This window comes from Heliangelus exortis, chromosome Z (assembly GCF_036169615.1).
Source record: "Heliangelus exortis chromosome Z, bHelExo1.hap1, whole genome shotgun sequence".
NCBI classification, from domain to species: domain Eukaryota; kingdom Metazoa; phylum Chordata; class Aves; order Apodiformes; family Trochilidae; genus Heliangelus; species Heliangelus exortis.
In genome coordinates this window covers 58748004-58769215 of record NC_092454.1, presented here as the reverse complement: position 1 = coordinate 58769215, position 21212 = coordinate 58748004, and the positions used below count along the sequence as shown (strand labels likewise).

General features: G+C 36.9%; 1 protein-coding gene across 3 annotated transcripts in view; it reads left to right on the top strand.

The window, feature by feature from the left end:
• The window catches only part of COMMD10 (COMM domain containing 10), a 159747-nt gene that overhangs the window by 101518 nt on the left and 37017 nt on the right, over positions 1-21212 (top strand). For 2 of the 3 annotated variants that reach the window (XR_011723320.1, XM_071731145.1), the window contains 2 exons: positions 14794-14853; positions 15470-19660. The exons of the other annotated variant lie outside the window; for it this stretch is intronic. Coding sequence is in view for 1 of the 2 variants with exons in the window: in XM_071731145.1 (XP_071587246.1) it covers positions 14794-14853; positions 15470-15508 (99 nt within the window). In the remaining variant the exon portion in view is untranslated. Of the gene's footprint in view, positions 1-14793; positions 14854-15469; positions 19661-21212 lie in introns of those variants that run through there. 3 annotated transcript variants of the gene reach the window in all.

Genomic DNA, 21212 nt, shown 5'->3' with positions numbered 1-21212 from the left:
CAGATAATTACTTGATACAAATATTTTCATCTTTTAGTCTTTTGTTTTCTTTTGCCAAGTAGATGTAGAGGGTCACAAGAAGACTTTATGTGACTTACACATTTTCTATTGGAATGTGAATGTAGAACCTGGGTAGTGTAGAAAGTCAAATCATCTCTCTTGCAAACCATGTAGAAGCTTGCATTGGAACTAAATTAAAATACCTTAAGAGTCAAACACTCTTCAGTGCAACATGAGATAACTGAATTTACCACTCATTTAATAAATCTGCATGTTATTCCTAATAAAAAAATATGAATTTCCACTGTGAAATTCTGTTTGAGGCAGGTTACTACTCTTGGAATCTTCTAAGCTTTTTCAGAAGTGCCACTTTCAAAACGTCTTCTTTTAATGTTGAGGATCAAGATGGAAATGAAGTCATTAGAAGTGTTTGCGATGTCATTTTTCAGTGAAGGGAAAACTGAACATTGAAATTGTGGCTACGTAAATGTATCAAGAAAGCATTAAGCTTTATAACCAATCTAATCTCATGCTATGCTGTAGCTGATACACAGACCCACAAACAAAGGTATTAAATATTTGGTAAGATCTCAAGCATGCTGAAAAGTTCAATAATATATATATACATATTTATAGACTGATTTACCAGCGTGCCTCTTTTAATCTGCACTGATACAGGATTAATCTAAAAGCTTCTGCATTTTCTCTGTTCCATTCCTTCTTTCCATCCACTGAAGTATATTTTAATGATAGTAAAATTATTTTGTGCTAAGCATTTACATAAAGTGTGTATGCCAATGAGCACATTTGATTTTTGTTAAAAAGAAAAATCTCTCATATCAGTTTAATTATTCCACATACCTTTTCCATTCTGCTGTTCAAAAGAGCTTGAATTGGAAAAAAATGTTTAAAAGTACAGATTTCAAGATTTAATATAATGGATGCTGCATATGTGCACCCAATATTTACCCACAGGTTTAAGGGAATTTTTTCCTTTGATGTTATATTTTTTACATTGTGGTTGTGTGGAAGGAACCATTTCTGATATAGAATGAATAGGGCTCCTGATAAAGGACCAAAAAAATAAAGACAAAAACCCGGATAGTAATAAGTTCACTGAAATTCCCCAAAAAGCATCTACAGAAAAGCCAAAATGATAAAGTGTTTACTATGGTTCAGTGAAAACTAGCTGTACTGGCAAAAACATTGAGCATACTTTGTGACTTCAACGTGAACTGAATGAGAGCTCTACAGATTGTTAAGATTTGTCTGCTTAAGTGACAGCATTAAATAAATTTATTGCCTTGATGGAGCCAATTTTTTTTATAAGTGCAGAACATAACATCTGTATTTAACTTTATAATCTCATTATATTAATTTCTAGATGGTACTAGTGAAACACTGAATTGTTGTTCTGTAGGAATAAGCTGATTGTGGAAATATTTTTGGATATATGGGCTTCATGTTGGTCTGTGGCAGTAGTCCTCCAAAATTCACTTTTAGCGGTAGAAAAACATCTGCTGGTGGTATCTGCCATTGTTACTTGCTTCCAATAAGGAAAGCAATCAGCTTTTCTTGCTGTTCCACCCTTCCTGTAATATACATTGTTATTTTGCAGTTCTTTTGTTCCTAATCCATAACAAGACTACTCTTCTCTTCATGCCCTACCTTTTAAACTGGCACATGGAAGAACAGCATTTGCTTCCTGTACTAAGACTCTGTCTCAGCTACATATTTGGATGAGTGAGTGGTTTATTTCTCACTGACTAAGTGTTCAGGCCGACAAAACTTGCAGACTTTAATGGCTTTTATTCTGAATACTGTGGGTTATGATTGAGACTCCCTACTTCATTTCACACAGCTGCCAAAATAGTAGTTTAGAAATGCAGGGATGGGCTGCTACTGAAGCTGAGGTATCACGCAGTTGGGAATTACAGGGATGGTGAAAGTACTGTCTTTTTCCTTCTGGCTCCCAGAAGACAGGGTGGATGGCAGGGCTGGACAGCAGCCACAGCTTCAGGCTCTTGAGTTTGAGGTTAGTCTTCTCCAAGGTCTGTGTTGATTTCTGCACTGCTCTGCATGAACCAATAATTTTATTGTAATAATCAGTCACGGTTGATCTCACACATTTTCTAGGCTATGGAACCACTGCATATTTAAACCACTGTGGTCAGGGTAGAAAACGTGATTTGTGGAAAGGCTGCATTATGTGTTAGAATTCTTCCATTATTTTGAACATTGAACTGTAGTCATTCAACTGAAGAGAATTTAAGAGCTGTTTGTATTCAGCATCAAGAAGCACTGGGATACTGGGATTTTAGCACAGTGTAAGTTCTCTTAAAATTTCATTAATATATGTAGATTTTGAATGTGGATCAGAATGTTTTTGTAAACACAGAGTTAATAAAAATGTATTGTACAGGAAAATGCAGCTATGAAAGACATTATACCATACTGCATTAAACAGAAGTGTAGAAAGTGCAGCATTTTCTAGTAACTGTCTTTATTATCTGCCTAGCGTCATATGATATTCCTTGTGGTATGGCTTCACGGTAGCTAAATATTCCAGGGAGGTTTTGTGTAAGAGCTTTCAGCAAGGCAATTTATAACCCCATTTTGATATTTATTTTCACCTCTTCAGTCTCTTGTTTGCTTGGAATATTGCCACATACAGGCCTGTAAATAGCATTTTCACTTCAATTCACAGCCAATCAGTTCCTGGAGAAAAAAATTAAGTCTAATGCTGTGGTATCACAATTAAGTTTTCACCAAGGAGTCCAGGCATGATTTCACAGCCATTAATACCACATCTCTGCAATACCAGATTGCCCACTGAAGAATTGTAATGTTGGGTACATGACTGTGATTCTGTCACATTATCTAGAATATATGCAACTATGCATTTTTATGGTGTTGTTATTCTGAGAGAATGGGCTACGTAACCATAAAAGCAACATTAATGTAAACATTCATGCAGAATTAACCTATTGACTTTCTGTTAAACATATCTGAGCAGTTTAAGTGAATCTATCACCTCATATTATTTGACTATGCCATTTTGATTTTACACCAAGAGCCCTATGTCTAGATTATACTCTGAATGCTAGTGTCTACAGGCATATATGAACTAACAGCAATTTTTTATCCAAGAGTTCTGAATCTTTCGGTTATTCTGTCCTAGCTTGCTCTTTATGGTTATTTTATGCTAGTTTTACAGTTTCAGAGCCATTGGAGATTGTGCTGGAAGACTTCTGTGTTGTTTGAAAATGGTTAACTGGACTCCAGTTGCACCACTTTTAAACTGGTGGGGATATACAAGCAAGAGGTCAGCAAAGTCTTTGGATCCCATTAAACAGTCTTCTCAGTTAGGAATTCTACTGGCCTACTATGAAGTTATCTAGATCATCTTTCTGTCACTGCTGATCAGCCAATTTCTACTGACATTACTTCTACATCTACTTCCATATCTTCTGAGAGTGAAGAATAGTAGCCATATAAAAGTTGTAATTGCCAGCTTTTAAGGATTTCATTTAGATCTACTCCCTGTGAAAAATACTTATAGAAATTAAATCCTCATGAACTGAAATTGTATTCCTTATCATCTGCTTAGCTAAGGGATAGTTATCATTTATTACTAAATATCATTCTTACGAGGTGGGCCTTCTAAATAGGTAAGAACTGTAATTTTTAATCAGATAACCTAAAATCAACTGTCATAGAGGTACATGGTAATCCTGAAATTGTTACAGATGGGACAGTAATTAGGTTCCCCATTTTTAACCCTATTTCAAACTAAGCAAAGCAACTTCTCCTGTCTTTTCACATATGATGCATCCAGATGAGAACCATCCACGAGATGCTGAACTCACTGCAGTTTCTTAATATTTCTCCTGTACAAGAGGTGTGCAGTGCTGGATTCAGTGTCTCAAATGAAGCCACAGAAGTGCCAAGCAGAGTAGAATCATCTGCCTGATGGCAGTGTTCTTGCCAACAGGTAAATGTTCTCTTCCTCATATGATGGGATATGTTTTAAGAAGTCTCTTGCCTTGCCTGTAGAGCTTACTGAAGGATGTATTTCAGAAGTTCAGAAGGAAAATTTTCTGTTCTTGAAGAAAAAAGGAATGGAAATTCTTTCTGGATCTTTAGGATCTTAAAGCATTCATTCATTGCTGCACCTAGCATCTTAATGTTGAGTAACTTGCAGCTTTTGACCTTCCGTGTGACTGCATTTTATTTACCAAAGTTCTTGCTGATACAGAGATGCAGTTTATTCAGTTTGTACTCCCTCTTTCAGTCTGAGGCTGTGCTCTGCTATTTTAGATTTTAATATCTCTGTGAGCTTCAGCTTTAGGAAAATCAATGCAACAACAATAGCCCCCCCAAAGAACACCAAACCAAACCAAACAAAAAACCCCAAGTACAGCATTTAGCAGTTAATTGAGCTGGGTTGCCAACTGTCAAATTAGCTGTTGGATTCACATATTCCTTAGACACCCTCTGACCCCATAGTGCCTTCACCTGACCACCAGAGTTGTGGCTACTTTGTGGTTGCAGGTGAGTTAATTGTTTTTTTCCTCCAAGAAGCAACACAAACTGAATTGATTCTCCTATGCAATAGTGCTTTAATCCTTTTAAAATAATGGTCCAAATCATATTGAACTATTTGTTCTCATTAAAGCAACTGGTTTACGATTCTGGTAGTTCATCCCTCTGCACAGAGCTGTGAAATTACTTTCTGTTCACCAGTCATAGAACTTGTCTCATATGGCATCTCCCTTTAGTGCATTCTCAGCTGTTAATTTGTCACCCACCAGTAAGAGAGCACAGACACTCTTAATAAGACTGCTGTCACCCTTAGGCCTCAGCCCAGTATTTGACCAGGTTAATCAAGGTATCTTTTTGGTTCGTCAGTTCATCTTTCAACCATATGTTTTCTCCCTCATTTTTCTGCCTGTCAATGCACAGTTTTATATGTTGAATGCAACTATAGCACTGTATTGGAATTAAATAGGAAATCAACAAAGTCTAGAGTCTTCATTTTGTCTTTAGTGTAAAATTTGAACTTGAGATAGTTCAGTACCCCTTACTTCCTAATTTTTCTTAAGAAAAAAGTGAAAAAACACCACAGCTTGCTTTAAGATAGCAGGATATCTACATTATGAAGATTGAAGACAAAGCAATTTACAGTACATAGAGAGTCATACCCTAAAAGTGTACAACAGCAATATGGGAGAACAGTAGAGTGAGATACAGATAGGTAAGTTTTCTCTAACATTGTCAGAAAATATTTCTATTATATGAAAGAAAGCCAGACTTAACAATCTCCACTTAGCCAGTTGGGAAGCAGATGTTAACAGTTCTTTGGTAAACTCCCTAGTGTATGTAAAAACTGAATTTATGTGTGTTACATTGTACATGGCATTCTGTCAGGCTTGAAATCAAATTTTTAACCTGCCATACCTGCATATCACTCTGCTTAAGGGTTAAACTTGATGATCTCTGAGGTCCCTTCCAACCCAGCCAATTGTGTGATTTCTATGATTCATTGTTCCCTTTACTATCACCTCATTACATGTGTCTTAAGAAGATAAAATTTAGCTGGTTTGGACTTTAGTATGTTGAAAATCAATATTAAACTCAAGCTGTTTCAGTACTAACTGACATGATTCTAATTTGTCTGAATTTAGTAGTAACAGTATTAAAATCTTATTTGTAAAATAACGTCCCTTGTATCTTTGAATCATGGAATGGTTGGAATTTGAAGGAACCATTAAAGATCACCTGCTCCAACTCCCCTGCCATGGGCAGGGACACCTTGAACTGGAGTACATTGCTCAAAGACTCATTCAACATAACTGGGAATGCTTCTAATGCTTCCCTGGGCAGCCTGTTAAAGTATCTCACCACCTTCATCATAAAAGGTTTCTGTCTTGCATCCAATCTAATTCTACCCTCTTTCTGTTTAAAACTGTTGTCCCTTGTCGTGCCACTACAGGCCCTTGCACTTCACCCTGTTGAACTTTATGAAGTCCACCTGGGCCCTTGAGCTTGTCCATGTCCCTCTGGATGGTATCCCTTCCACAAGGTTTGCCAACTATTCCAATCAGCTTGGTGTTATCCACAAATTTCCTATGTATACATTCAATCCCACTATTTGTGTTACTGATGAAGTCTGTAATGAAGATAGTACTGGTCCTAGTGTGGACCCTTGAGGAACACCACTTACACAGATTTCCACTTGGACACTGATCCACTGACTGTAACTCTTTGGATGCTACCATCCAGCCACTTCCTTACATGTCTTCTATTCCATCCACTACTCCATACACCAAATCCATATTTCTCCAGTTTAGAGGTAAGAATGGTGTGCGGAACAATATGAATGGTGCATTTTAGTCATGAGCCTCCTCATGACTAGGAGGAGGAGAGGAGCTGTGTTAAATTCCTTCAAATAGTAGCATGTAAACTTTATTTCAAGGAAAAAAATATTACAAACAATTTCCTTTATTTTTCATTCAAACGTAAAACCATGTGTTATAATAAGTGTAGACAAGACATTAAGCAAACCATAAATTTATTTTTTTAAGTGAATTAGTATCTTAAACATAGGTTTAAACATCAATTTAAAAAGTTGTTCATAAAGACAAAGTAGCGTTTGCAAACTTACGTGCAATCCAGTGTTTTTTTTTCTTTTTGAAGAACATGGATGTTAAAAAGGTAAAAATCTGAAAGACATTAAGCATATTTTAAATATTGATGTCTATCTTTATGAAAACATTGCACCATATAATATCACTTTTTATTCCTTGCTTTACCAGTTTATTTTTGCAGCATGCAGTTCCTGCTTGAAAGAGCAAACTGTAATTAATTTTGAGTTAAACAGATTCAATTTGAGTTAAAACTGTAAGATACCTTGATTTTGATATTCACTAAAACCAGCCTAAATATCTGTAAAATAATCCAAACTAGTACTGTATTCCTTCACATTTCTTACTCTCTTTTAAAACAACCTGTATGAACTGTAATTCAATAGCCAAAGACTTAAAGAAAACAAAAGGGATTTGATAACCTCCCTCAAATTCCTTATGTTAGCCTTATGTTAGTGATTTTGTGTTTTTTTCATATTTTTCCTTTGAATGATGCTGTGTGTGAGTGCTTTGACTTTGTCCTCATTGTATGTAAAAACACACAGCACTTGTAGTAGTTTCTATTCTCAGCACTTTGTCCAATTTTCTTTTTAAGCAGTGAGAATTCACTGCTGCATCAAGCTTTAAATAGCTTTTCAGCTAAACTATCAAAGCAAGGTGATCACTGAAATTACATTGTCTAAAATCCAAAACGGATAGTTTTTGCATTAGAACTTGTGTAACCTTCAGCAACAGAGAAAGAAAAGTGGGATTGTAGCAAAAGCTGTACATTTGTTCTGTTTCTTAGAATACATTTAAAATTTCTATCTGACTTCCTGATGAAAAACAAAAACAAAACCCCAGAACCTTTATTTGCAATTTTATTCCCTAAAAGCTCAGTCTTTGATCCTGCTGGGAACTAGTTAACATGCCTCACTCCCACATGGCTTTTCTGTTTTCAGCAGCTCAGACTTGTGTGCAATCACCCAGTTGCTAGCTGCTGGCATCATTTGTCTGCTGGAGATCAGAGATAAGCTTGCTGACAGTCACACAACACCCTTTTAGCACAGTAAAATACCCACATATTTTGTCTTTGCCTTTGTGCCTAACAAAACCCAAATTGGTGATACTCTGAATGACCCATCCCAAATGAAAGAACTAATTTGCAAATTATCTAATCCTGACATTTCATAAATATTGTGATTTAAGCAGGGTTTTTTGGAAGGGTATTTTCACACCAGTTACATTGACTTCATGTGGTTCTGAGCTCTCTTAGATCTTTCTTCTTGATGCTGGCTTCTTTTATCCTGCCTCTTACCTTGGGCCTTAGTAGAAACAACATGTACTTCCAGGTTTTCTGGCAGGAGAGAAAGTCTTCCCATGGTAAAACAGTGAAGTGTTGCAGAATTTTATTGAGCCAGGTAGGCTCAGAAGCTAATGCTGCTGAAAGGATGCCAACTTCCTCCATTCATCTAGAGCCTACTCATAATGTTACACATCTGCATGACTACACCACATGAATTTCCTGTCAGAGCAGTTGCTCTAGATGTCGTTGCAGATGACAGTAACCCAAGTTTCTTCCCTTGGACATAGGAGTTTCATCTGGCTTTTAGTTGGGACCAAGGATCCTGAGCAGTTTGGATCATAATTTAAGCTTTTTCCTAAGTCCAGCTTTCTTCAGACCCAATGTTAGGTGTGTATCTGATTTACACATAAATGGTTTGCAGCTCACGTTAATAATGTCAGCTACAAGTAAGCTTTTTGAGAAACTCCCTAAAACACTGTCCATGTTGTTCAGTTGATCTCCTTGCTGTAAGAGGTTTTCACTATTATATATCCACATAGTGTCTCAGTCTGCCTTGAGTGCTGTAGGGATTTCATTCACTTTCCTCAAATAGTTATCCAAGTTAAAATATTTGTCTTTTGAGTACATAATCTTAAGTTTCCCTATGCCAGTGCTAGGCTAATGTTGCGTTTAATATTTACACTCAGTTCTGTATTTTCTAAGTAGTTTGCATAATAATGGAAACATTTAGTAGCCATATCTATGTGATATCTTTTCCATGTATAGTTTGTAAAACATTAATGTAGTGGCAATCAACTTTGGTGAGCATGTAAGGTCAGAAAAGCTTGAAAGTATTTCTAGATCCATCATGCTTACTGCTGGTGTCTTTTTCTTCAGCAGCACTTCTCTCCAAGCACAAACACAAGAAGAAAAGTTAATGCCTTACCATTTTAGGTGAATTTAAGACTATTTTGTCAGTCTTGATGTGAGATACCTTTAGAATAAAAGTGTGAACTCACTGGTCTTCATAGTTTTTCAAGACTTCCGTGGTAGCCCTAGTGGAGATTCATGAAACAGGTTTGTAACTTCATCTTTTCCTTGTGAAAGTTGTATTCCCTTACAGACAGTACACTGTGTAAACAATATTCATTAATTAGAGTTCATGTGCTTTCCCAGAGAATCTTTCTTCCATACTTATTACAAGGAAATTTAATAGAAAGGAAATATGCAATTGTTTTAAAATTGTAATGAAATTGCTTCTTCGGAGAGCTTTCTACAATATTAGGAGTACAGTATAATTTGCAGCATTAGCTGAGAGGTGAAATAGGGAAGTTGTCATTATTAGGACCTGTGTTCCTTAGAATAACTGGTGGTATTGTTAATTGTGTGGCAGTCTGTTAGTGAATGAAGTGAAACTATTTTCAAACACATCTCTTCTTGAATACTGTATTTACATGTAGGTAATTATAGCTACATGTTTACCTACTGAATCCTGAAATTACAGTTACACGTGTGTAGATGGATGCTTTGTGCTGCTACTTACTGGTACCATGCAGAGCCTAGTGAGGAATCAGGATTAACTTGTACATTGTGTGGTTGCCTTCAAAGAAGAGGTTGTGAAGATAAATATAAAATACAGAGCAGGCATAGAAGGAGGTCAGCCTTTCAACAGATATTCTAAGAGACATTTTCCATATGAAGAACATACAGAAGATCTGTTTTAAAATATTATTTGTGATAGGCTCACACTGATACACATTTACTACCTATTTTTTTTTTAAAAAGTGTGTTTGCTCACTGTGGTATTTTTGTAAAGGTGTATTTAGTGTAATCTTTGCACAAAACTGACAACTCTATAACTGTAGATTTCTGTTTTTGAGAGGTTTTCCATGCAAAAACATTATTAAAAGACTGACCAGCCTGGTTATGTTACTGTTAGGAATGTAAGTGAGAATCAAAGGCAGAGGATACAGATGTAGTTGTTTGCTTGTTTTCTCTCTCCCATTCGTTTAGTAAGATGGCATTTACTCTGACTAGGTGTATTAAGATGAAAACTGTAGTTGTTTCCAGTCAATTGTCTTGATTTTAGAAGCATTTTTCTTTCCTACTGTGAAGAAGGCGTCCTGCCAGCATCTAATGATCTGTGATCTTCCCAGCCTACGTGGTCTTTTTAGTAATTGTGTCCCACTTCTTGTCTCTTGCTTTTCACCAGTTAAGCCAGCCAGTCAGTAATTGATATTTTCATGAGGGTGAAAGGGATCAGGAAGAATGAAAATGGAAATGACTGACTGTTCTTGCTATGTTTGGTCTTCTGCAAGTCTCCAATGCCCACAAAGTCTGTTGGCTCCCTGTCAGATTGGTAAATGAATTTAGTCTGGGCACTTTCCATAGAAACATGCTTAGAGATCCTGTGACTGCAGCAGTAAGATTATCTGTATGTATCTCTAAGCCATCAGTTCTAAGTAACAGGTCGATTAGATTTCTGGAATCTACAGAGAGCTTTGGGTGACCTTAAAAATAAATAGAAAAGGGAGAGAAAAGCATGCTGCTGTTTTTTGATCTCCCTAAATACCACAGGGAATTTGAAATTCCTAAGCTTATATGAAAAAGAAATGCAACTTGAAAGGTAGAATGCAGTATATGTACAACAAATGTTAACATATCCATCAGTGAAGGAGAGAGTTAGTATGAAAGATGTTCTGTTGTCTAACAGTTGCACACTGAAACGTGAAAATTAATGTATTTCAGTCATAAGGTACAAATTTTTTTCTCTGTAAAAGTAATTTGATGTTGCAAATGGAACTACTCATGGAAGAAGAATGAAGTTTCAAGGTCACATTTTCTGATGATGTGAAGAAGTGTAATTAGGAATATATGTCAGAGATATTTTTGCATGGTTTCCACAGAAACATTTTGTAAGAAGAAGGTATGCATGTTTAAAATAAACTGTTTGCTGAGGCAGTGGGAAATCAGTGACTCTTTTGCATCTTGTGTAGTTGAATCATTATTTTATACTGATAATTGTGTTGAGCAAAAGATTTACCTAATTGCTTGTTGCTGGTTGTAAGTTAAGTGTATATTAAGTTATTGTGACTATTTTGCAGAACTAGATACACAGTCAGAATGGCTCTTCTGGGTATGATAGCTGACTGGGAGCAGGAAGCTTCTCTTTATTTTCCTTTCTCTTGTCTCACTTATTCCCAAAACCCCAAGAAAACTTGGTTTTCAGCGGCTACTTTAGAGACTGGGGAAAAAGTTATGTTTTTAAAATGATGCGAGACAATAAATGAGAAGATAGTTAAGGGGAGAAAACAACCCTAATCGATTAAACTTAACTAGAAGTTCACAGAAGTTCTCAGGAGGCTGTAAATTGTAAATTGAGACAACTCTATAGTAAGAGAAGTGGCAAAATGAAAACAGATTCCATCTAGATCTGTAAGGGTAAAATGGTGCTAAAATTTTATTTTAACACTGAAAAATATATAGAGTATTGAAATCTGTCCAAATATGTTAAACCATAAGTATGAGGTAATATGGTTGCTGCCACAGTGACAGGTTTGAGATGTTTTTAGAAAAATTAATAAAAATATAGTAAGAAATAAAAATAGTAATAAAATCACAATAAACACTCTAATAATCACTCTCATATCTCACAGAATAAAAAAAATATTAGAGTGAATGAGAGTGAGAATAAATTAATGGTACTCTGTTTGTTATCTTTCATATGAAGATGGTAACAGCAAGGAGAAAATGAGATGCCAGAAATGAGCAAAGGTGTAGGATGAAGGTGAGGAACAGGGGGAAATTTATCAGGAAAGAGGAAAACAGAAAGTTAGATATCTCTAGCCAGTTACTGTTTTCTTGGTTTTGTTCTGGGGAATATACTAGGTCAGAGACAACATCTGAAAACCTGTATGTATAGATAAAGGCAGACAGTTTAGATTCACCTTTTGTAAATAGCCTAAGACTGCATACAGTGACATTTAATTAAATCACTTAGCTGAAAGTGGTTTTTTTTATCCTATGTTTTGGTTATGGTTGAAGAATTATTGCTGTTTTTTATTTTGTATCTTTATGTGAGAAAAATTCCATAAAGTGGATTAGGAATTTGTGTACTTGGGGGCTGTAGCAATATTCTCTCTACAGAGTAATTTTTAATACTGTTCTATTGAGGAATTAAAGAACTGGATGGTAACTGTGTCCTGTGACACATCAGTTGTTTGTGTTCACATAGAATAAAGCAAATAAGTGAAGAATGGGTAACTCAGCTAAAAATGGGAAGCCATCAGCCTGCTCAGATTAAGCTTTTTCTTTAGCAACCAAGTTATGATATGAGAGTTCTATGGACTGTATAGGAACTCTTGATCACATAACAATTACTATTTGACACCTTCCTATAGGGCCTCATACTAGTGACAAATTTAATATTGTAAAAATAGCATTTTTAACTGGTACCACACAGCTGCATGCTTATGCATTAGCACTGCTGAAGTGGGGTAGTAGATGTACCAAGTTTTTACACAGAGAAGCAATTCTGGTGTTGTTGATTATGTGCAGATTACCTATTATGGGTTATGTGCAGATAACATATTTCACAAGATGTAGTTATAGCCTCTCTCCCATTGACAATCCCACCCCCACCTCTAGGTCAGCATCATAGCCTGGCACAGCTGCTTTCTTGAGCATCTCCACAGACCTTTGCCTGCCACAATGCAACATGTATTTTGACTTAGTTATCAGACTGTGATTATTAAATAACAATGGAAAGAGACATCTCAGCCTTTTCATAAGTCAAAGTGTTTTTTCTTTGTATGAAAAGAATCTGAACTAAAAGGACAAGACTTTTAATTTGCTTATCCTATCTTATAGCTTCAAATAATTAGAGGAAAATATGAAAGACAAGCTTTTCAGTTTCTTTTTGTTGTGTGTGTGTGGGAAGTTGATCTTTCTTGCTGATCTGAAATAGTAGCAAAAGATGCCTATCATGAATGAGACATGGAGCTCAGATAAATGAGATCTGGTGGCTGGAGGTGTCACACAACCACAGTCTGTCGCTGGAGGCATTTCAAAACTTGTATTAAAGTCCAGTGGACTCATCTGCCAGAAGCCATGCAAGAGATCACCCTGACTATTCACAGAGTCTGATAAACCTTAAATTATATGATATCTTCCTTTTATTCTGTACCTAATTTTTTTTTTCAGATTGCTTCCTTCCATTCAGGCACCAAAATCCTTCTGGAACAGCAAATGCCAAACAACATCCAGGCTGAAATGGTAGATCGATTTGCTATTAGTGTATCTTTCTTCTTTCCTCTGCCTCTTTTCTTTTCTGAAGAAACCACTTGTTTGCTTTCTCTTTGTTTCTTAGCTGTTAGAAAGCCTTTAAAAATGCTTTCACTTCCCTGTCACGGCTTTATGCTCTTTGGAGGGAGGATCAGCTGGAGTCATGGCAAAGAGAACTGCTGTCCTGGTAGTTTTATTTTGTATTCACCATACGATTCCCAGAATTGCATTGTTCCTTCCCAGAGGGGGAAGATTGGTCTCTCATGCAAATCACTGGTCCTTTTTTAGGCTTTTGTAGCCTTCCTGAAATTGTTGGAAAGAATCCTTCTTTCTGCCGAGTAGGGAGGAGGAATTGCACCAGACAGGCTGGCCCCAGTCATTTTATCCCTTTCCTGTGTCTTACAGCTCCTTTTCAGGAGGAGAAGGCAGTACCTATCCTGAGTTCCCAGGGCTTCTGCTCTTGTACATTTGGTGTGCCAAATCCAGCAGCATGATTTGACTTAAGTCGAGACTTGCATTAGTATGAGAGTACACAGAATCTGGCCAGAACCTGGTCTGTATATGAAACTATACTTGCTCATTTAAGCTGAATTGATAAATAAATGGTTTTCTAGTGGTTTAAATGGAATGTGAGGTTGGTACCAGTTAAACAAAATTTGTCTGTGTGTGCTGTTTCAACTGGTAGTGTTTTGTGAGTAGATATGTCCACAGATTCAGTTTTCACAGAACCTTGTTAGTGTTTATGGAAGTACAACTGTTATGCTCACGAATGCTCCCAGGCATTGAGAAGTCTAGCAGCAACCCAGAGAATGTGCAGTAATAGTTTGGAATTTATTTTAAAAGAAGTGACAAAAGAAAGTAGAAGGAATAAAGCTAGAAACAGTCTGGATAAATTAGCACTGGAATTGAAAGTAGCAGGCATTCAACTACCTATTTCTTTCAAGTGAGTTAAGCAGGATAGAAATATTAATTTAACCCCTTCTCCTCAGACATCAGTACATATGCACAGCAGATTATTACCACCCTCTGTTTTATCCACAGTAATTTCCAATTGTATTATTTTGCCTTTTTAGTTTTTAAGTACTGTTTTGAAGCTGTTGTGTTAATTGTTAATTTTGGCTGAATTTGTGCATACATGCCTATAGCAGTGTAGGCATGCTAAGATCATAACTGTTAGATTAATGCATGCAAGTATTAGCTCTTTGCTGGTGCAGTATGTTAATAGCTATGCAGGCTCAATCAAATATGCTCCTGACTTTGTCATTGTATAATGTTATTTACCAGGTCCTAGACAGACTGCTGAGAAAGATGAATGTCGTATTTCATTTTTATCTGACTTAAACATTAGATAACAGAATCATTTTCATAGGATGTTTTATTACTGTTCTTCACAGCAGGAGAACAGACATACCTGCAGATTTGAATTCTTCACTAAAATGGAATATGCATAAATAAGGGACATTGTAGTGAATGGAAGAAAAACGAACTGTTGCCACCATTGCCTTTCATGTGGCTTAATGTCACATTCTGTATTATTGGAATGAATACCAAAACCAAACAAAAAGTATGCTTATTCCTTCCTTTCTTTTTCCTTCACAGAACCTGAAGAAAGTGTTTTTAGAATTTAGCCATCAGGAGCTGTTCGAGTTCTATAACAAGGTCTGTGCATTTTACAATACTTTAGTTTTGCTGTAAACACCTTATGCTGCTCAGCAGGCAGTGTTGCCTATGTGAATTAAATCTAATGAAACTGGAAGGATAATGGATCCAGCTTTAAGGCTGATAGGTTTGTTTGATCACATTTTCAAGAAAGGCTTTCCAATCTGAATAAATTTGGAATAGGTCATTATAAGCATGCCTGGTAGTTAGACTGAGAGAAGTACCTGATGGTTAACAATGAGCAAAGACCACCTTTGTGTTACATCTCCAGTCAAAATGCTAGGCTTGTAATCCAGTAAAAATCAAATTTATTATTTTTTTACCTTGTTATTCTGCATTGAAAATTCGCAGCAAAACACCTGTGCATGTAAAAAAAGGCAGTACTTTGACAACTGTTTCTTAAAAAATTTGAATATTTAAACTGCAGCAATGAATTCTAATAGCTACATGTAAAAACAAATATTCATGAGCACATGATTTTTATTGCTGCATGAATAGATGTAGTATACATAGCTGAAGATAATGGAATGTGTTTGGGGTTTTTCTGTTTGAATGTTTCTAAACAACATTTTATGTTAGTGGAGATTTTTTCTCTCTGTTTTGTTCCTGTAAATAGCTGGAAACTATACAAGCACAGCTGGATTCCCTTACGTGATGTTTTTGAAGACTTATTTCTCCATCACACTGTTGCCACCTCATTTTTTTGAACTGAAGATAGATTGCCAACCTGTGTTTGCTGAAGGATTCAGTGGGTTGCTTCCTGTAAAATTATACTGCTTATCTCCTGACCAGTAACATTAACCAAGAGTCTTTGTTAAGAGTGTGAAGGTTCTAATGGACTTTCTCCTTTTTTCTGAGCAATTGTGAAGAATGGCATCACTTTCAGAAAAAAAAAAAAAAAAAAGAAAAAAAAGAAAAAAAAGAAACTATCCTGCTTTAGAGATTGTTTTTTTTAATCCTGTTAAGTATGTTACTTGATTCTGGTAGAAATTTGCATGTGAAATTTATTCCTGGTATGAAACCAGGAATAAAATCTAGTTTCAAGAGGTAAAAGGAGTATAAAAATAGTAAGAGAATTTACAGCTAATAAAATCTCTCACCTTTTTAATTGTTATTCACATTATTGATAAAGCTTATTGCATAATTGACAAAATTATTTAAATTCGGGTTGGGTTAATTTGTTCTATTGTAACTTTATTTCATTATCTTTGTTCTTTTTATGTCTTTTGTTGTTACTCTAAAGAATTAAAAATGTTCAGTGTCTACTTTTGGCTCTGAAAATAAATACAGCTTCTTAGCACTGCATGCATCTCAGTGCATCTTAGTATTGTATAACTGGGGAGAGAAATCTCAGATTGTATAATGAAGACTGCAGAAATAGTCAGATTTCTGAAATATATTTCTTGATCCTTCCTCATGTTGTCCACCACTGTTGTGACTTAAAGGCCAAGTTAGTCATATTTTCACACATTTGTTCCAGATGAATTGTAGCTCATGAACAGAATGAGAAAGTAAAAGTCACTTTAGTTGTTGGTTGTTGCCATTCAGTGACAGGTAACTTCACTGTTGCACCTTGATAATAGGCATAAGGTACAACTCTGCACTCCACACTAATAGAAGGTGAGAGAAAAATCTTTGGCATTATATTGTCTTTCTTCCTCCTTAGGAGATACTCTGAACCAGGTACTTTTCTTCCAGATACCCAAACTAGGCATGACTAAAACCCAAGAAGCCAGTTTTCTTCTGAGGTTTTGATACAAATATAGTCAAAAGGTGTGTTTTGAATAGCTGGTATTTAGATCTTCATGTGTCATATTTCCTGCTTTGTTGCTTTTGGAGGATTGTTTTGGGCTTTTTGTGTTCCTTTGCTAGGGATTGTGCTTTACCCTCTAGAATGCTGAAGGGGTTTGCACCAGCTGTCTAAGCTGTGAGATAGTAGACTTGGAAGATAAAGTCATAAGCACCCTATGTGTGACTAGAGGGCACTGAACAGAAAAAAGCACATTTATCATAGTTCTTAACTGAAATGCCAGATGATACTGTACTGTTCTTGTAAGGAACACTATTACCCTGCTGGAAAGAAGAAATGAATCACTGTTGCAGAGCAGAATCTTACCCTATACATTTGTGAGGCTGGCTGCCAAAACCAAGTCATGTCTCAAGCCACTGATAAACGTGCATTATCTTAGGGGCATATTACACTCCCATGCACAGACATCACATGCTCAGTCTGGCTATTCAGCAGCAGCTTGCTGGCTCACTCATCTCAGGCTGCAGAGGTTGGTGTGTGTGCAGTTGAGCACATTCCCACCATTCACTCTGCCTGCCATCATTAGCTAGGAAAGTCCCTTAGCTGACATGTAGGTTCTGGCTTCTCTACATAGCTTGTGAGACTGTGTATTTTGTGTGACACTGCTTTTGAGTGTTTTCCCCAAGATTCCAGAGTTTAAGTTGTGCAGCTCAAGTCTGAATCAAGTTGAAGACTCTTCTGTGTGGATGCAGGACATGGTAAGACAGTTTCCTGAGTGTGAGAGAGGGGTTAAGTTATCTTTGCAAATATAAGCAGTGATTGATGCATCCCTGAGGAGGGGGTGAGGGCAGGACCATTTTGGAATTCAAGGAGCATTGGACAAATTAGCAGGCACATCTGAAAAAGAAGTTGAAGACAGAGCAGGAAGAAAATAGGTGTGGGAAAAAGGAAAGAAAGGACAGATTAATGGATATTCCCAAGGGTGGAAATTGGGAGTTGAAAAATCAGAAGGAAGAGAAGAGGAACTCTGGAAAAGACAGCAAAAGTGTGTAACAAAGAAAATACAAGGCAAAAGGAGAGAAAAACAATATATAGTTGAGGAATGACATTGTGGAAACCATGTAAACCAGGTTTAACTATGATAATTGTGACCAGTTGTATAACTATAGTATTTTGAACTATCCTGTATATGTCAGCCGTGGTGCAGATTTGGCTATAATCAAATAGCCAAAATATAGTTTGGCTATATATAGCAAAAAATATAACAAAAAAAAAGTGCTTTTAAATCTAGCTTGTGTAGGAAATCCTTCAGCAGTGATAAAATAATACTAAAGGGGAAAATAGGTAAATCAAAGCCTAAGATTGCAAAGATTCTGTAAAATTTAATTGTTTGCAGATGAATGGAAAGATTAATGGACTCTTTATCAGTGGTTGCCTTTTCTACTAAACATTCTGAATTTCTTACTGTCAGAAGCAATAATAAAAGCCGTTGTATACCTCATGATAAGAAGTATAGTTGTTATTTTTTGCCAAGGAGCACTAAGAAAAACAGTTTAGAAAAACTTTTCTGTATGTAACATGAAGCTTTGGGGTTGGACTTTATTGTATGGCAGTGGCACAAGCAATGCCATCATTGTCTCTTACTTAATTACTCCTGCTTAAGCAATGAAAAAGTACTCTAAAAACTCAGGACTATACAGGGGGGGGTTTATGTCTTGCAGAAAAGGAGGCTTTATTCTGGTTGCTTCTCTCTGACTTGAGTAGACCTGGAGAGGGGAAGATGAGTCTTCCTCTGAGAACAGCTGCTCCTGCTTAGTTTGGATAAAGTCCTGGTGTCCCATCAGTGTCAGGGAATAGAAGAAAAGAAAGCATCACTACAGAGTGGGCAGTGCTTGAGGGGAATGGGACATCTGCCTGCAGCAGGGACTGGACTCAGGCTACCTCAGAGATGGCAGAAGGAAAAACTTTTCAGAGAGGAAGAAGGCATGTAGCCTACTCACAATTTACTTACCAGTTTCGTGTGGGGAGCACAGGCAGGGATGTGCATGCTGGAGGTCTTCAAGCTTTTGGGTAAAACTCACTTTTGAAGAGTGAGTCTTATGGCTATTTTGAATTTTTACTGCAGAAAAGGAAAGGGATATCTTCCAGACTCATTTAGTTGAGTGTCCAGGCAAAGCATTGATCTGTAATATATCCTGGGCATGATCCAGAACTGAACTTACCGAGGCTTCTGGTAGTGTTGAAGGAAAATAATTGCAGAGATTTATTGATATTGAGCTGTAAAACTGGAAATTGGAATGAGTAAGAATTACTAAATCTAGTTTCAGATCCTTCAGTGCATTTTAAAAACATTTGATTCATCTTTGCTCAGACATGAAAGACAGTACTTCTCTCAAAGCTATAAAATCAAAATCTCTCTTAAATGGACCATTGGCAGAAGAAGAGAATCTTTCAATTTGGGTGTAATCAAAGGTGAACATTTTGAGCCAGTGAGAGAGCCAATGTGAGAAAGTTCTTTATGGATCTGCAAAACTGGATTTCTGAATAACTAATTTCATCTAGGTGAGTGAACTAAGGTGCTGCTGTCTGATACTCTGTTGATGTTGTCTCATAAAAGGTAGATTAATAAGATGCTTTTATAGGCAACTCCTTCATAAAGTGGTTTCTGATTTTCATAGTACTGAATCACTTTTGGTGGATTTTCCCTTGGGCATTGTAATTGTGTTGATCAGACCAGATAATATGCTGTAATTTTAACTGAATAAAGTGTTTAGATGATCTCTTCATTCTTCCATTATTTTGTGTCTCAAGAAATAGGAGAAAATACTGGTCTGTTAAAAATCAGATCTTGTCCAACTGTGTTCCACTGCGTATCCAAGCATTTGTCCCTCTCACTGACAAGATTAGTTCCTTCTGTACTGAGGCCAAAATATCTCCCATAATTTTCCAATGTTTTCTGTGTTTAATGAAATTGTAGGAAGGCAATGTGGACCTCTGCTCATGTTGAAAGCACAGCTACTAGCTGTTCAAATAAAATGATCACTGTGTCGGAGCAAATTGCTTTTTCAGTGGAATACCCTTGATTGCTTGTCATTACTGTTACATTATCTGCCCCTCTGTACTGATAACACAGCATACAGTCAGGGAAATCTTTACAAATATTCTATATGTCTCTGAGACAGCTGTAGACATTCATATGTGCAGGCAACAGGCCTCTTCTGTAGGGTACTATATACAGGACTGGACATGCTGGAGCACCAGGTTTTGGTTTTTTTGGAATGCACCCTCTGGTCACTGGGGACAAGTGAGGGAAGGAGAAGCATCACTCACTGGTCAGTGCTAATGGGACCTGTCACATCTGCAATGTTTTAAGCCCTTTAGGATTAAAATTAAGAACTCTGTTTACACAAGAGCTGCCTTCTCATTCCAACCAACAGGCTCAATAATGGGACAGCTTAACTGAAGACCAGCTTTTCAGGACAGGGGAATTATTAACCATTTGACCATTTCTGAAGCAAACTCTCAGTCTAGCCTATGAGTGGTCCAGTTTGCACTTTGCAACAAAACTCCCTGCATGAATAAAATCCTCCGTGTTTCCCCACATGATCCTTATAGATTGCTGCAAACTTAGAACTTTATTTAGAGCAACAGAAGTGGAGCACATCAGATAAATGATGAAAAAATGAGCCTCTAAAAGTGAGCTGATAACTTTGGAGATGGGTTCACTTGCTGTTTCTCATGTGATGAATGGCAGTGGTCTGAGTTTCTTAGAAACGGATTCCAAAACATGATCTTTAAAAAAACAGAATAAAGAGCCAAAAAGGAAAAATTAAGCAGAGCAATCTCTGTTAATCAAAAGAGCACAATATTTCGGCAAGGACACTTGCAGTGAAACAAGAGTTTTCTCAGTTCGTACTGGGCAACACAGTCTGTGTGCACTTTTCATTGCAACACTTGGTGGGTGACTTGGTATCCTTTTAATGTGCTTCTGCAGCTGAACCACAGTCTCTCATACCCTGTCAGATGTCACCCTTGCATCTGCCCATCAGAGATCTCTTCGGTAGCCTATTGCTTGATTCCTTTGTGTGTGTAGTCAGTACAAGGAGTGCCCTGATGCCCTTCTGGAAGTCAGGATGGAGGATGCAAGGATGAATGACCTCATGCACAGCTCAGCAGGGCTGCTCCAGCTGCTTCTGCAAACAGCACCTGACTGGGAAGGCAAAGGACCTTGGGCAATACCTTTCTGTCTGAAGTGGCTGTCTTTGTTAGGGTTGGGTTTGGATCGGTAAATGTCTCCTTCTCAGCACTGAAATCACCGAGTTTTGAGATCAGTCCTTTCTGGGAACAGATAAGTTTCAAATGAATATTTAGTTGAAATGGTTGATATGAAAGAGAAGCCAAAGGTGGAGCTTATTTAGTGCCTGTAGCAAAGTTCATGGTTTAACTACTAAATAAGATGGATGAAATCTACCCTTGAGTTCCTTCCAGGAGGGCCTGGATGTGAATGTGTAAGAGTATCTGAGCAAAAGGTCATATCCCTACATTATAATGATTTCAGCATGTTGGAAGAAAGGAAATTTCCTATTAATAAACCTTATTCCAGCGTGGA